Source organism: Bombyx mandarina, chromosome 11 (genome assembly GCF_030267445.1).
Source record: "Bombyx mandarina strain Sakado chromosome 11, ASM3026744v2".
Taxonomy (NCBI): domain Eukaryota; kingdom Metazoa; phylum Arthropoda; class Insecta; order Lepidoptera; family Bombycidae; genus Bombyx; species Bombyx mandarina.
Window position 1 is genome coordinate 16,200,770 of NC_143218.1, and position 17,768 is coordinate 16,218,537.

General features: G+C 41.7%; 1 protein-coding gene across 1 annotated transcript; it reads left to right on the forward strand.

Moving 5' to 3' along the window:
• Window positions 1–325: 325 nt before the first annotated feature.
• LOC149502088 (uncharacterized) lies at window positions 326–15,908 on the forward strand. The gene is made up of 2 exons (XM_089730748.1): window positions 326–1,487; window positions 15,834–15,908. Exons 1-2 carry the CDS (start codon window positions 657–659, stop codon window positions 15,906–15,908), a joined length of 906 nt encoding a protein of 301 aa, XP_089586874.1. The 5' UTR covers window positions 326–656.
• Window positions 15,909–17,768: the final 1,860 nt, after the last annotated feature.

Sequence of the window (17,768 nt, forward strand, 5' to 3'; positions counted from 1 at the left end):
AGATCCGATTATTAACTGCTTTCGTTTCATGTCTGCAACGATACGACATCTCCATAATTTTCGAGAACATCCTGGACAAGTCCAGTCATTTCCATTTGTGTTTCCGCTATTTGATAATAGATGGCGTTACACTTCTAGAGCGTTCTCGATATTAATAGTTCTTTTAATATTCGTTTCTGCTATTTGACGACAGATCACGTTACTCTTACCAGCGTAACAATATGGATAATTTATATTTTGGGCTTGTTTTTTCGTAATGTCTATTTAATACAAATTTGTTTTTTCAATGCGAGTACTACTACTACTACACGAGAGCCAGCCAGTCCGACAGAAGCACCCGCCGCCTGCGGACGTGCTCATCGACCACTCAATCGCTCGGCCATTGTTCGCCTGGTTTTATTGTTAGTCCGGCCTTTGTTCACCCGGCTTTTGTTCGTGGCACATCTGCCGACAAAGTGAGCTCCTGGAAGTGTTTGTTTTGTTTTGGTTTATTTTTGTTGTTTCCTTTTTTTTTTTGTTGTTCTTTCTTTTTCCTGCAGTAATTGTGCCGCATCGCCACCTGTGTTCAATCGAACCGCTAAGTACCGAGAAATTGGGGCCTCGCCGCAAGGCGAGTGTGTTTAAGACCCGGGACAGCCCCACCTGGGTCAGACATCATGGAAGCTTTATTTACAGAATTCCTCCGACTTCGCCACCCAAAGCTCACTTCTGAGTTTATGGCTTTCAAGGCCGATCACGCCGTGAGCCCTCTCGCGGATTCCGCCGTGCTCGTCGCTCCCGCGTCGTACACCGCAGCGTCCGCCATGACTGCCGCTCCCGCGTCGCCTATACTAGTGGGTAAAACTACTGCGTCGTCCGCCGTGGCCGCCGCTCCTCTGGCGCGATCATCCGCGGGTTCCGTAGGGTCCGACGGACGTCCTGCATCTGCCCGTAGGTCGCCTGCTCCTGAACCTGCTGCCTCCTCGTCCTCCGACTCTGACTCGGACATGGAGGTCGACCTCGCCCCCGCCTCATCGACGGATGGATTCACCCTGGTACAAAAGGGTAAGAAGCGCGCTGCGGAGTCCCGAGCTCCCGCGGCCGCTAAAATTAGTAAAGCCGCGAACGCGTCGCGCCCTCGCCCTCCGACTCCCGTCGCTCCCCCTGCCCGTGCCACACCGTCGCCGCGTCCAGTGGCACAAAATAAAACTCAGACCCCTCCCCCGGTAATCCTTCAAGAGAAGGCAGCTTGGGACCGAGTTTCCCTGGCCCTTCAGGCCAAAAAAATTAATTTTATCAGCGCCCGTAACCTCGCGAACGGGATTCAAATTAAGGTAACGACACCCGACAACCATAGGGCCCTCTCAAACTACCTCCGAAAGGAGCGTATAAGTTTCCACACTTATACGCTTCAGGAGGAGCGTGAACTTCGCGCGGTCATACGCGGCATCCCAAAGGAATTAGATGCCGATCTCGTCAAGGCCGACCTTCTAGAACAAGGTCTGCCGGTCAATTCCGTGCACCGCATGCACACAGGACGTGGGAGGGAGCCATACAATATGGTTCTCGTCGCTCTCCAGCCTACCCCCGAGGGCAAGCAAATTTTCAACATACGAACAGTCTGTAGGCTTTCCGGAATAACCGTCGAAACCCCCCATAAAAAAGGCACTCCGAGCCAGTGCCATAACTGTCAGTTGTACGGGCACTCTTCCCGTAATTGCCACGCGCGCTCCCGATGCGTCAAGTGTTTGGGCGATCACGCCACGAGCCTTTGCACTCGCGATCAAAAACTACGGAACCGCTACGGAACGAAACCGCTACGGAACCGCCTAGCTGCGTCCTGTGCCGAACACAGGGTCACCCCGCGAATTACCGTGGTTGCCCCCGAGCCCCTAAAATAAATCGCCGCGTCGCCCGCCAAAACCGCCTCCGAGCTTTCGGCCCAGAAATCAAAGCCACGGCACCCTCTGTGCCGAAGGCTAAGCCTGCTTTCGTGCCGGCGTCGGTGCCCAGCGTCTCGGCCTGGGCTAAACCGTTGCCGTACACGAACACGGCTACAACTCTCTCCCCCGCGACTCGTCCCACACCCGCGATACGTCCCTCCCCCGTGACTCGTCCCTCCCCCGCGACCTGCCCTTCGACCTCGTCCGACAATCTCGCTCTAGCGATCGACTTTTTTCAGTCGATCAACTTTGATCGCGTTAATGCTTTGGGCGACGCCATTCGCGCCGCCTCCACTGCACAACACTTCATCGCCGTTGTGCAAGAATACGCTGACGTATACGCGTCGTTAAATACGTACGTCCTCCCCTCACTCCGCCGGTAATCAATGGCGTACATAAGTAGAATCAAGCCCCTATCCGTAACGATAGGATTTTTTAACGCTTACGGTCTCGCAAATCAACGTGATCAGGTTTGTGATTTTTTGCGTGACCATCAAATTGACATCTTTTTGGTGCAGGAGACCCTGCTTAAGCCCGCGCGCCGCGACCCTAAAATCGCGAACTACAACATGGTTAGGAACGACAGGCTCACTGCTCGTGGTGGTGGTACCGTCATTTACTATAGAAGAGCCCTGCATTGCGTCCCACTCGACCCCCCCGCGCTTTCTAACATCGAAGCATCAGTATGCCGAATCTCACTGACTGGACACGCGCCGATCGTTATCGCGTCCGTTTATCTTCCACCGGATAAAATTGTTCTAAGTAGTGATATTGAGGCGCTGCTCGGCATGGGAAGCTCTGTCATTCTGGCGGGTGACCTAAATTGTAAACACGTCAGGTGGAACTCTCACACCTCAATCCCTAATGGCAGGCGCCTCGACGCGTTAGTCGATGATCTCGCCTTCGATATCGTCGCTCCGCTGACCCCGACTCACTACCCGCTAAATATCGCGCATCGCCCGGATATACTCGACATAGCGTTATTAAAAAACGTAACTCTGCGCTTACATTCGATTGAAGTAGTTTCAGAGTTAGATTCAGACCATCGTCCCGTCATTATGAAGCTCGGTCGCGCTCCCGATTCCGTTCCCGTCACGAGGACTGTGGTGGATTGGCACACGCTGGGCATCAGCCTGGCTGAATCTGATCCACCATCGCTTCCGTTTAGTCCGGACTCTATCCCGTCTCCTCAGGATACCGCTGAAGCCATAGACATCGTAACGTCACACATCACCTCGACATTAGATAGGTCATCGAAGCAAGTTGTAGCGGAGGACTTCCTTCACCGCTTCAAATTGCCCGACGATATTAGGGAACTCCTTAGAGCTAAGAACGCCTCGATCCGTGCGTACGATAGGTATCCTACCGCGAAAAATCGTATTCGAATGCGTGCCCTACAACGCGACGTAAAGTCTCGCATCACCGAAGTCCGAGATGCCAGATGGTCTGATTTCTTAGAAGGACTCGCGCCCTCTCAAAGGTCTTACTACCGCTTAGCTCGTACTCTCAAATCGGATACGGTAGTAACTATGCCCCCCCTCGTAGGCCCCTCAGGCCGACTCGCGGCGTTCGATGATGACGAAAAAGCAGAGCTGCTGGCCGATACATTGCAAGCCCAGTGCATACCCAGCATTCAATCCGCGGATCCTGTTCATGTAGAATTAGTAGACAGTGAGGTAGAACGCAGAGCCTCCTTGCCACCCTTGGACGCGTTACCGCCCGCCACCTCAATGGAAGTTAAAGACCTGATCAAAGACCTACGTCCTCGCAAGGCTCCCGGTTCCGACGGTATATCTAACCGCGTTATTAAACTTTTACCCGTCCAACTCATCGTGATGTTGGCATCTATTTTCAATGCCGCTATGGCTAACTGTATCTTTCCCACGGTGTGGAAAGAAGCGGACGTTATCGGCATACACAAACCCGGTAAACCAAAAAATAATCCGACGAGTTATCGCCCGATTAGCCTCCTCATGTCTCTAGGCAAACTGTATGAGCGTCTGCTCTACAAACGCCTCAGAGACTTCGTCTCATCCAAGGGCATTCTCATCGATGAACAATTCGGATTCCGTGCAAATCACTCATGCGTACAACAGGTGCACCGCCTCACGGAGCACATTCTTGTGGGACTTAATCGACCAAAACCGTTATACACGGGAGCTCTCTTCTTCGACGTCGCAAAAGCGTTCGACAAAGTCTGGCACAACGGTTTGATTTTCAAACTATTCAACATGGGCGTGCCGGATAGTCTCGTGCTCATCATACGGGACTTCTTGTCGAATCGCTCTTTTCGATATCGAGTAGAGGGAACCCGCTCCTCCCCGCGACCACTCACGGCTGGAGTGCCGCAAGGCTCCGTTCTCTCACCGCTCCTATTTAGTTTATTTATTAATGATATTCCCCGGTCGCCGCAAACCCAGCTAGCCTTATTCGCTGACGACACAACCGTTTACTACTCAAGTAGAAACAAGTCCCTAATCGCGAGTAAACTCCAGAGCGCAGCGTTAGCCCTCGGACAGTGGTTCCGAAAATGGCGCATAGACATCAACCCGGCGAAAAGCACAGCAGTGTTATTTCAAAGGGGAAACTCACCGCTTATTTCCTCCCGCATTAGGAGGAGAAATATCACTCCCCCGATCACCCTCTTCGGCCAACCTATACCCTGGGTCAGGAAGGTTAAGTAACTGGGAGTCACCCTGGATGCATCCATGACATTCCGCCCACACATAAAAACAATCCGCGACCGTGCCGCATTCATTCTCGGCAGACTCTATCCCATGATCTGTAAGCGGAGTAAAATGTCCCTTCGGAACAAGGTGACACTTTATAAAACTTGCATAAGGCCCATCATGACTTACGCGAGTGTGGTGTTCGCTCACGCGGCCCGCACACACATAGACACCCTCCAATCCCTACAATCCCGCTTTTGCAGGTTAGCCGTCGGGGCTCCGTGGTTCGTGAGGAACGTTGACCTACACGACGACCTGGGCCTTGAATCAATCCAGAAATACATGAAGTCAGCGTCGGAACGGTACTTCGATAAGGCTATGCGTCATGATAATCGCCTTATAGTTGCCGCCGCTGACTACTCCCCGAATCCTGATCACGCAGGAGCCAGTCACCGTCGACGCCCTAGACACGTCCTTACGGTTCCATCAGATCCAATAACCTTTGCATTAGACGCCTTCAGCTCTAACACTAGGAGCAGGCTTAGGGACCTCGGTAACCGTACTCGTCGAACTCGACAAAGAGTTCGCCGTGCAACCTAACCCATGCATCAGCCCGCTGAGTTTCTCGCCGGATCTTCTCAGCGGGTCGCGATTTCGATCCGGTAGTAGATTCATTCGCGAAGCAATTGCTCTTGAGTTGTTAGGTCTCCTTCGGAGGCGCTCGGGCAGCTGTTAGCAAATCCCACCCCTCCTGGCTGAGCCTTTGCTCGCCCACCTGTCCTGGTGAAACTGGAAAGGCCTTCGGGCCACCAGTAATCTCTCAATCATAAAAAAAAAAAAAAAAAACGAGAGCCAGAGCTACACAAGGGAATAATCAAACAAAATGAATATAATGATTTTTAAATAAATGAATGAACTAGATCTCGGCTCATATGTTGTTTAATGGTTACCGTAGCCCACCTAATGACAAAGTGAATGTATTCGAGTGATTTTCGTTCATATTCCAACTCAGACGGGTGGACCCTTCAACCCAGACCGCATGATTACTTCAAGGCCGAATAGTGATACGACTGGGAAATGCATCCTATCATCTTTTTCCACCACTGTTTTAAGAGAATCAAAGATATAGAAACTTCCTATAATTGCTGAATATAAAATAAGTCTGAAAGAATTCATTTAATGAAATAAAAATTCACATTATCTACATATTGTAGACATATATTTGTTCTATATATGTATGTATGTATGTATTTTCTTCATTAATGTGCGTAATGGTTTGGCCTATTTCGATAGACCACTCTAAATATTGTTACTAATGATACACCGCAACATATCTGCTGTATATTTTTCACAATTTCTTTAGGTAAAACGGTTGTCTGAGAGATCTCTTTTAGCGATAAAACCGCCTATTGTATAATTATATCTGTCGGTTGGCTGTTAATGTTAATTGTGTTTTCTTGTGTATTTTCTCTCTCCCTCTCCCCCCCCCCTCTCTCTCTCTCTCTCGCTCTTTCGCTCTCTATAATTCCAAAGAATTGTTGTCGAGGAAAACTGAATTCTAAAAATCGGGTGCCTTTGGAATGCAACAAAAGCATGGGAAAAGTATATTCACGTAGAGCGCGCGCACAGGAAATACTTTCATCGACTCGCTCTGAAGCTGCGTGCCTTCAATAACGTATCGACAATTAATATTGAGAAAGTTCGATGTACGTACTTATATTTCTTTTGTCTATCTAAAAAGTCTGTCTCCAATTTATTGTTCAAATGTAGCTTCATAGCATCGGAGCGTTATCTGATATACTGCGTTACTAAATAAAATGATCTTTCATGTAGGTAATCTTTACGGATAGTGTCACGTCAATAACGCTTTCTTGTTGTCTATGGAATACTCAAGATATCCTAAGGCCCAAAGGTAACTTAATTTGACTTTAGTATTTATAGATTTTTATTACACGATGTTATTCCTTCACCGTGGAAGTCAATCGTGAACATTTGTTAAGTACGTATTTCTTTAGAAAAATTGGTACCCACCTGCGGGATTCGAACACCGTTGCATCGCTAGATACGAATGCACCGGACATCTTATCCTTTAGGTCACGTCGACTTCAAATTCAATACATGTGAGGCGGTTTGTATTTGAAGATCAGTACACCTTCGTTAGTTTTCTGGGCAGTTTAGTTAACACATTTTGAAGACGAAGCGTATAATGACTCCGGAAAATACCCTGACCTTATATTACCGATTATGCTGAGTTTTATTGTGCTATTCCCTAAGATATTAATATTCGTTGTTTTTCTTATTCATTTGTTATTAGAAATTCAAGGAGGATTTCTAGGTATTTTCTAAGAAGCCTAGCAATTATTAACAAACGAATCTATAGGTATACTAATATTATAGAGGAAAGTTATGTTTGTTTGTTTGTATTGAATAAGCTCCGAAACTACTGAACCGATTTGAAAAATTATTTCACTGTTTGGAAGTTACACTATTTCCAAGTGACATAAGCTGTAATCTTTTTTGAAAAAAATTTGGCATCCTTACTAAAACTCCAATAATGTAACCCAAGGTGTAAACAAATTACCTAAAATATTCTTGACATCGCGTGCCCTGCGAAAACTATTGATGATAGAATAAAAGAATGTACTACAACTTTGTAGAACACATTATTATTTACAAAAAGTGTCGCAACAGCATGTGTTTAACTATTATAGTTATGCTACAATAAGTGTTCGTTTATTTAAAAAAATAAAACAACGTCAAATATTGTTGAAATTTTTGTTAAAGTCCCGAGCGGAGCCGGAGCGGGCCGCTTGTAAGCAATATAAGTAACAGTCGCTGGTTGAGATCAAATCAAAATACGAGCACTTTGTCAAGATATTTTAAATGAAACAGCAAATTTGCTTGTTAACTAAAACTTCTACAATTATACAGCGTTTCATCACTATGCCATTAAAGTTAAGGAAGATTTTGTAGGACAAAGTGTGTAGACTAAACACACCTCGGTCGAAGTTTCACGTTGTACTGAAAACAAGTTGATACTGACACGGCAAGTGTTGTTTAATTAGTGCAGCCTTTCCCAAAGTGGGCAATAACGCCCCCTTGTGGGCGCTGCAGGCCTAAAGGGGGGCGGTAAGGGACCCAGAAAAAAAATGGGGGCGTTTTGTAAAGGCTTGGGAGGCGATTTGTAATTTGATCTAGGATGGCTCTTAGACACCGACTAAGCTCTCGCTATAGTTTTTTTTAAGTAGGTGAAAAAATGGGGGCACTAAAAATAATTTATTCTCGAAGTGGGCAGTAGACAAAATAAGTTTGGGCACCCCTGAATTAGTGAAAATTTGTTAAGGAATGAGTGAGTAACGAGACGCCTTTTCTCCTTTGCAATAATAAAATTTTCACGCTTATAATTAAACTAGCTGTACTCGCCCGCTTCGCTGGGCATTTAAAATTATTATTATTTATTGTCATTATTATTAGGGAGTCCAACGCTCATATAAATATTAACCTATCCATTAAGTACATGTATTTTCTACATGGATATCAAGTTTCAAGTCAATCGGATGCACGGTTCAGTAGTTATAACGGAACATCCGTAAAAATCACTGTAGATTTATATATTAGTATAAATAGCGTTAGAGTTTACATTCTAATAGAAAAGCCAGGAAGTGGGCATGGCTTGGTGACGTCATACCGTAGCAACTTCAGACTGGTCGAAGTCAAGAGGGGATAATCTTCCTATTGCCTTGTTTAATTTCTTTTCCTGATCTCGATGCTGGGGATAGATGAAAGTTGTATATTCGCGTGCTAACTTAGCTACCCTACTTACTACCCTACTTAACTTAGCTACATTTTGTCATTTTTATTTACAATCATTAATTGCTCAGACTTGTTGTTTTGTTTCGTTTTAATTAGATATTTTTTTTATATTTTGAGTAGTGATTCATATATAGTTATATAATGTCCTTTAGAAGGATCGTTAACGGTCGTAAACTATTACCGCATCTATTTTTTTTTTAATAATAATTTGTTGCGTAGACAACTACGGCACACCTGGTGTTTAGTGGTTGCTAAGCAACTGAATACCGCCACTCATCTTGAGGTATGAGATCGCAGTCATAATGTATACGGACATCCCATCCTTCAAACTAGAACGAAATAGGCAGAGTGTAGTGCTGAGTACTCGTAGGAGTTTATAATCCGTTATGACACGAATAAATGCAGATAACAATCGCATACGCATCCCATTCCCCGATTCTTTTTGCTACGAGCTAGTACACGTGGACTCATGGTAAGTGATTACCGTCGCCCAGCTCTACATATGAATATTTCAATAAACACCCGGATTGATTCAAATGCAACTGAAACTACGACCTCATGTCTAGAAGCGAGCGAAAATATTTCTATTACAGTATCCTGTGTATTATCAATAGCACGTGGACAGAAGTTTGTACAGCCCGCCACCGGAGTAGAATTCATCCATGCTACCTGGAGCCATTGCGATCATCCACAGTGCGTTACCAGAGATCTTTTTTGACACGTACCATCCGGCTTTGGGATCCCCTCCACCATGTTTTCCGAGCGCTTTGACATGTCCTTCTTCACACGATGCTTATGGAGGGTACTTAACGGTAGGCAGCGGCTTGGCTCTGACCTGAGCATTGCTGAAGTCCATGGGCGACGGTAACCACTCACCATCAGGTGGGCCGTAAGCGAATATACCTGCACGGGCAATAAAAAAAAAGAGTATGTATGTAACGAAATTCAAACTTATTTCCATTTCGTTCTACTAAAAACAAAACAACACGAACAACAATAAAACAAAACAACATTAAATGCACAACTAAACGATAACAACAAACTGAGTTTTTATCAAAATGTTTGAACAACAACCGGCCTCATTCACAACGCTACGAGCCAGAGAATCTGGTCGTGTAGCAAACTGTACACAAAAGCGACGCTACGAGTATGCGCATCGGAACATAAACAAACAGGAAACCACCCTAGAATAATAGCTTAGGTTTACACCGTGCCGATTTGATTGTAGCCTCTAAAACACAAAGTTAATCAGTTTTGAAAGTAAAATTCTAAGTATCTGCGTAGCGAAGGCTTATAATAAACCGAGTGACTATGTAACAAATCCGAGGGGATTTGAAATTGTAATTCGCCCGGCTAAGATACTGAAACGGCTTCTTTCAAACACTGCTCAGTAATAATGACTCCAATCATAATAATCTTAAGTACCCGCTAGTAATTTCGGTTAATGTTTTGTAAATTGCCTTGAAAATTACATTTATTTTCAAAGGAGGAATTCCTGTGTTCCTTCTTTGCTATCGAAGCTGCAAACGTATCGATGAAAAAGACACGGTTATTTGAAAGTTTGTTTAGTTAGAGTTAACAGATTACAATTTTATTTTGGTGAGTATTATTACATTGGAATAAATAATTTATTTATTTTATTTATTGATTTATTTGGGAAACAATACAAACATATAATATTTAAAAAAATAGCTAAAACAATAACCAAATATGTTTCCACAATCAAAATCACATATAAGTAGAAACTGAACAGAGAAGAGAAATTTAGAAATTTATGTTACAAAAAAACAAAAGCAACACAATAATGACATATACATAGAAAAATACAGATTATTAGATAAACTAATACCGTATACTGGCCTCCAATGTTCCGATATTGGGCACGTACCATTGCTTTTTGTGTTCAATTATCAAAGAGATTATACCCGTATACCTACACGAATTCCAAAAATTGCCAGCCCAATAGTAATATTTGTGCTCTACAGACACTAAACTTGTACTCACTTGACGGGTAATAAGCTTGGAATTTTTTCTTCTCAGTCGTACACGCGGAGCGGTCGTGGTTATGTATTGTCTTATTGCTTGGTGGCGGCTTTTGTGAGGCTTCTCCATCTCTCTTTATTTATGGCGGTGCGTGTCTTCCATTGAGTTTCAGTAATGCCAGTAACGTGTGTGCCGATGACACAACGCAAAATATTTGACAGATGCCTGAATCTCACTTTAAGATAATCTTGCATAAATAAAAGTTCCGAACAATAGCATTCGAACCGTCGGTCTACCGAGCAACATCACCCGCTCGGTGAAAGATTTTCCCTTTATCTTATATCTACACCAGTTATATTGGAATTACATATCTCTAGCTCGCTTTTCAAGATCCTCTGTTCGCCATCTTTAAGGAGACCACGAACATTCCTTGACTTGTCCGGTAATAAAAAACGAACCTCTAAATTAGAAGATGACGATTACGCAACGGTTTGATGAATGACAGATCGTTGAAAACAGTTCGGGATCCATTTAATTTATCGCCACAACCGATTCTGATGCATGCTTTCATTTAAGTCGTGCGAATATAATCGTGCCGTATGTGGATTGTGGACACTTTGTTATCACATTTTATTCGTAGTCAAAGTCACTGCTTACATTATGAAGCATGTCAGGAACGCTAGAGGCTAAAACGGGTAGGGGTCAATGCAGGTGGGCATCTTAAGTCGATCGAAATCTAAGTTATGTTAAGTTTATATGGGTGGATGAGCTCACAGCCCACCTGGTGTTAAATGGTTACTGGAGCCCATGGACATCTACAACGTAAATGAGCCACCAATCTGAGATATAAGTTCTAAGATCTCAGTATAGTCACAGCGGATGCCCCACCCTTCAGACCAAAACGCATTACTGCTTCACGGCAGAAATAGGCAGGGCGGTGGTACCTACCCGTGCGGACTCACAAGAGGTCCTACCACCAGTAAAAAAGTCTCGCCGGATCTTCTCAGTGGGTCGCGATTCCAATCCAGTGGTAGATTCTGCGAAGCACTACTCTTGCTAGGGCTAGTGTTAGTAAGAGCCCGTGAGCTCATCTACCCGTCCGGGCATAGCTAGAATAGCCCCTTAGGCTACCAGCCAATAAGTAGGGAAAATAAAAGTTGAAAATGTAATTAAACGTTACGTTTGGCAATGGAGTGGCACTAGAATAAAGTTGTCAATGGACCTCTCCATTCCATCTTCTCTAGAACAAATTAGGAGGAGTCTTTATTAAATTAATTACAACAAAAAGATAGTTTCAAAGCTAAAGTTCAAGCACTTTCAATTAAATGTCAATGTGATTCAACAAAGGAATTCTCTTTCTATTAATGATTATCACTGTTTCGTTATTAGAATAGTTTTTCTTTTGTCCAGTACTTGTCGGCGTAATTATAAAATTGAAAAAAAAAACCTAGACGCAGTTTTAATCGTTAAATTAAGAATTATAAAATTAGAAAAAGATAATTCTGATGAAAAAGGAGATGACCTATGAAAAATTATTCTAAAATTTCTGTTTTTTTTTTACTGTCTATGAAACTGTGAAAGAATGTAATTGTAAATTATATTACATTCGTTAATGACTGAAACGTTGTGACGTCATTTGTTATGTTTTTTCTCATAAAAAACTTTTTCTTCTTCTTTCCTTTTACCCTCTGCTGAGGTGTAGGGCTCGAATCAATTTTTTCCATTGCATCGGTCTTGGGTAGTCTATTCTGTTTCCTCCCGCGTCATGTTCAAGACGCCCAGTTCGTACTTTGATGAGCGACGCCAAGTCGTTTTGGGTTGGCCTCTATTCTTTTTGCCCGTAGCTTTCCAGGTCAGTGCTCTCTTGGATAGATAGGTATCGGGCTTTCTTAATGTGTGACCAATCCAATGCCGCTTGCGCGTAATGATCTTCTCTATTGGTAACTGCTTGGACAACTCGTTATTACTGATCGTCTTAGACCAAAAGATTTTAACAATTTTACGAAGGCATTTTATACATACTAGTGATCCCCCGGTAGTCGAAATTCGACTATAATTAATTGAAATTATAAGTTTGTACACTGTTATGATTCTATTGTCAAAGAATTGACATGACAAAGACGTTATACTTCTATAGTCACAGATTTCGCCAAGACTACACCATAGACAAATAACATTATAGATATAAACAATATTAACCTATTCTTAATTTGACCACAGGCTTAAGCAATAACAAAAGTTTGACAATAAACAAAGAGTATGTGTGGGTGTGTGTGTCAAATACACGGTAGTGTGTGTAATGTTTTCTTTATTGATTTAATATATTTTCAATGCATAATTTTTAAAAAATATTAACATTCTGCACTGCTTCTCTTTAATCTCTATAAGTGTGGGTAATTTCATTCTCCTCCGTCCGCGTAATTTTCGTAAAAAAGGGTACAAAGTTTTTGCTTCACGTATTAATATATAGATAAAACTAGTTTTACAAAATTATATTCGAATATATTTTGAAAAATATAAAAACAGTCAATCATAATGAAATTGAATTCGCACTAACATTGTCGTTTCCAATAAGAGCTACCATTATTAACCCTAGAGCGCCCGAGACCTGAAATAATGAAAATTCATATTCGATAATTTCAATCTCCGACAGTTTTATTCATAAATCGTGCATACAGTATGTAGTACATTTTTAAAGAGTTTTAAACGTTGAGTGCTTTCAATTTTTATTGCTACGTTTAAAAGCCTCGTGTTGAGACTGCCTTTGTTTTTTTATTATTTTTTTATTGCTTAGATGGGCGGACGAGCTCACAGCCTACCTGGTGTTAAGTGGTTACTGGAGCCCATAGACATCTACAACGGCTGCCTCACCCTTCAAACCGAAACGCATTACTGCTTCACGGCAGAAATATGCAGGGTGGTGGTACCTACCCGCGCGGACTCACAAGACGTCCTACCACCAGTACATTTGAGACTTCAATTTCATGACTTAAAATGGGTGACGTGTCACATTTCTATGGGCTCCAGTGACCGCTTAATATCAGGTGTGCCCTGAGCTCGTCTGCCAATCTGAGGCATCAAAAATCAAATATTAGGAATATACATGTGTACAATACAGTTACATCCGATGGTCTCTGTTAAAATAATTCAATAGCACAACAAAGAAAATCAACAAAAGAGAGGATGGAGCTTAATTAATTAATTGACATTTCAGATTACGATCGATTATATTCTCAGCGGACTGAAGCCTTTGTTATACTGTATTCTCGTCCCCTTAAAATACTAAGTATCCTTTTTTCTAACTCACCTTATACTATTAGGTACTCTTATTCTCAACTTACCACAAATACTAGGTATTCTAATTACTAGCTCCTCTCAGAATACTAGGTATTGTATAGAGAGGTGAAAGGCTATTTGTTATGAGCGACATTTCGCTTAATATATGACATTTATCTTCCTAATTAAAAGTCCGTTCTATTTGGTATTAGCATCAACAGTTAGAATTTTAAATTGAACTTCAATTAAGTTTTCTCCATTCAAATAGCTAAGGAGTATTTTTGGTATGATATTTTTTCTAAATTTTAAATGGCTCTCCTGTGAAGATCCAATAATGTCGCTTAAAATAAAAAAAGATGTGTGGTGTCGTGGGACACCGGATAGGAACGAAGTTCCTTATTATAAAAATATTAATTTTAAGTTCTATTCGAGGTATAAAGAAAGTAAAACTGGAAGTTTCGCGCCATTCATCAGCAGGATGATGGTACTTACATAATATGCAGCCTTCCAATACTAAATACACACATTAACAAATACAAAAAAAAAAAAATTTTCACAATATGCTGTTTCTTCAATGAAGTCATTCACGAACACGTATTTAGGTTAAGTATTCGTTTCCTCAGGAAATTGTTACCTGCTTGCGGGGTTTGAACGCCGGCATAGTCGTATCGCTTGATAACGAGTACAGCGTATGTCTTTTCTTCAGGATCACAATGAGTATATCCTACTGTAACTACTTGTTGGAGACTCTATTCTCGGAGAGTTATCTTTGTTAATGACATTTGATATTCAGTGACTGAGTTTTCTAGTTCTTATCCTGTATATATTTCGGAATCCATAATACGTGCAACAATCAAATCCTAGCGATCTCAAAACTTCCATTAGTTGAAATTACTCGCGCGTCATCTGATGTAAGTTAATAGTGTTTTATAATGCCTTTTTTATGTTTGAGGGATCACTGGTGGCACGGAGGCCTTTCCAGTTTCACCAGGATAAGTGGGCGAGCAAGGGCCCAGTCAGGAGGGGTGGGATTTGTTAACAGCTACACCAGCGCCTCCAAAGGAGATCTAACAACTCAAGAGTAGGTGATTGCTTCGCGAATGAATCTACTATAATAAAAAGATACGAATTTTGGGTTTTTAAAAATAATTTATTGGCCAGCTGGCCTTATTACACCGATAGTAATATCAAGAGAGTTCGGACAGAGCTTCCGCACGCTACGACGGCTGGCGAGATAAGAGAGTTCCCCTACAGTCCTACACTGCTCCTTAAATAGGCGGTCGCAGTGTTGCTACTTTGTATTTACATTTCCTTCCAACGCTACTATAATCCCTACCTCGAATCGATCGCATCAATGAGCTAGCGTATAGTACTAAAAGCAACATACGAACGAAATCACAATTTTTTTTGTCGCTTAATCTCTAAGTAAATAAATCTCCTTATTCGCGCTTCCTTCATTCCCGTTTTCACTATTTATTTATTTATAACTTCATATACTAGAAAGTATAAAAGCGGACTTAATGCCATAGGCATTTTCTAACAGTCTACCTTAAGGGAGTGCAGAGATGAACCTTGGTAGGTGTATTCACGGATTCAATAAACGTATCCCAATTCCTAAGCTCGCGGCTAAAGATTTCTTTATTAGCCGACTAAATCGGTACATCGACAATACATATTGATAAAAAGGATTCGATTGTGTAGATATCAAACTGAATATCCTTTGTAAACGCGCTTTTCCATATTCCTGTGTTCGCGGCATATACCCTGCTTTTACTGTATGAATCTATTAGATATAGAGTGTATGTTTTTTTAACGTAATTAAATTACCATACATCACTACGAAATGGAGTCCTATAGAAATAATATATACGCTCTTCTTTTAATAAAAAATATGAACATCAGCATGAAACGCGAAAACAAGATTATCATTAGCACCAGAAGAATGTGTTTTTAAAATTTTTTATTTGTCCCTTAAAAATGAAGAGCCTCACTCGCTTACCTAATTGCGTTTTTTTCTTTCTTTTGTCTGCCCAATAATTACGTTCGTCTCGGCTTAATTAAATACAACACCATTAATTAGTTCGTTTCAAAAACTAATAAAGTACCTACGTGCCGTGAAAACAAATCGTAGACTATTTACAAAATAAATGAATTCATTGTTGTTTTTTAGTTCGTTTTTAAGAAACTGGTCGTGCAAATAGCATTCGTAAAAGAGGAGTCGAGGTTGTATCTGTCTCATCTCTAAGACAAATCTATATTCTGGAATAAAATACTGATAAATTACTGGTAGTAGGACCTCTTATGAGTCCACACGGGTAGATACCACCGCCCTGCCTATTTCTGTCGTGAAGCAGTAATGCGTTTCGGTTTGAAGGGTGGGGCAGCCGTTGTAACTATACTGAGATTTACGTTCTAGATGTCTATGGGCTCCAGTAACCACTTACCACCAGGTGGGCTGTGAGCTCGTCCACACATCTAAGCAATAGAAAAAAATAAATAAAAAGAAAATGTTTATTTATTGTTTGTATTATATGTGCTGCTATACAGTTCCTCCGATTGCTGTCAAATTGTCAACGTATTGCTAGCATTTACGCGAAAGTGAGCGATGTACGACATAGCGTGCAAATAGTTGCCAACAAATATGTCAGCAAATATTTCACGTATTTAGTGATAGAGACGGTAGTACATAGATGAGTGAAACTCACCTAGTTAGATCTAAAATAACTTATTTGAATTAATATTTATATATAATACAATTAGAATTATAATAATTATAATATAATATATAGAATATAAATTTAAGTATATAAATTGAAGTTAGTGTTCACATTTGTGAATAATCTTATTTTATACGAAAATTTACAATTTTTTTTATTTTGCATCGACTTACAACCCACTTGTCGTTTAAGGAAGAACTAGTTTAAGGTTGTTTCAAGGCTATTTTACCATATTACGCCACACTACATCTTTCCGTCGTTGTCGTGAAATACCTGTAGCGATATCCATCATAAAACACAAGATATTCAACGGATGCCTGAATCTCGCTAACGACATTTTCAAGTTGAGCTTGCATATATACAAGCTACAAACAAAAACATTCGTAACGTCTGTCTACCGGGAGCCCACTGAGTTTCTCGCCGGATCTTTTCAGTGGGTCGCGTTTCCAATCCGGTGGCAGATTCTGCGAAGCACTGCTCTTCCTAGGGCCAGTGTTAGCAACACTCCGGCTTAAGCCCCGTGAGCTCACCTACACGTTAGGGTAAAGCTGAAATAGCCTCTCAAGGCTATCCGCATAGGTAGGAAAAAAAAAGAAGAAAAATAAATCGGTGGTACGATAATAGATGATGACAAGTGGTTACCGTTACCCATCGACGCTAGCTATGCTATCAGCACAACCAGACCGCGGCCAATCCTAAGTACCTTCCTTAATCCTTGTGTGACTCTGGATTTTCCACCAGACACACTACCTTTCAGAAGTATTGGAATGTTTATAGGTAGTATTAAATTATAACAAACAACACGATAAGTATTTGCTTCAAAACTTCTTAAGTGTTTGTTAATGAATAAGTTATAATACAATTTTTCGAGTGCCAATTACGTCGAACATCCAATTACTCGTTAAAAAATTCAATCGAAGTTTTCGAATGAAATGAAAAGCGGCTAATAAGTTTATCAAAGCGACGCGTATTTTTTTCTAAAACAAGCGACACGTGTGTTTCGTTTCGTTGCCAATCGAAAAAAAAAACACGCGTTGCGGGGACTGCCGCGGTAAATCTATTGCATAGCAATTATTATCAACTTATGCAATTTTAATTAGACAATAATAATTTAATATTAAAACAATAACAGAATAAGAACACGCTATATTTATAAACATTAACACAAGCAAAACATTAACTGTCCCCTTCACACTCATAAGCTAGACCGCGCGAGAGAGAGATGGCCAGACTTTTCATTCACAAACACTACACCAGCGCAACGTGTGAATGTGTTGAACGCGAGCTACATGGTAGCCGGAGTGGGGTGTTAGGTTTTGTTTTCGTTACGGAATTTCTTGATTCGGTCGCCGGGTTCAAAGCCTGCGATAAAAGCTATGCGATATCTT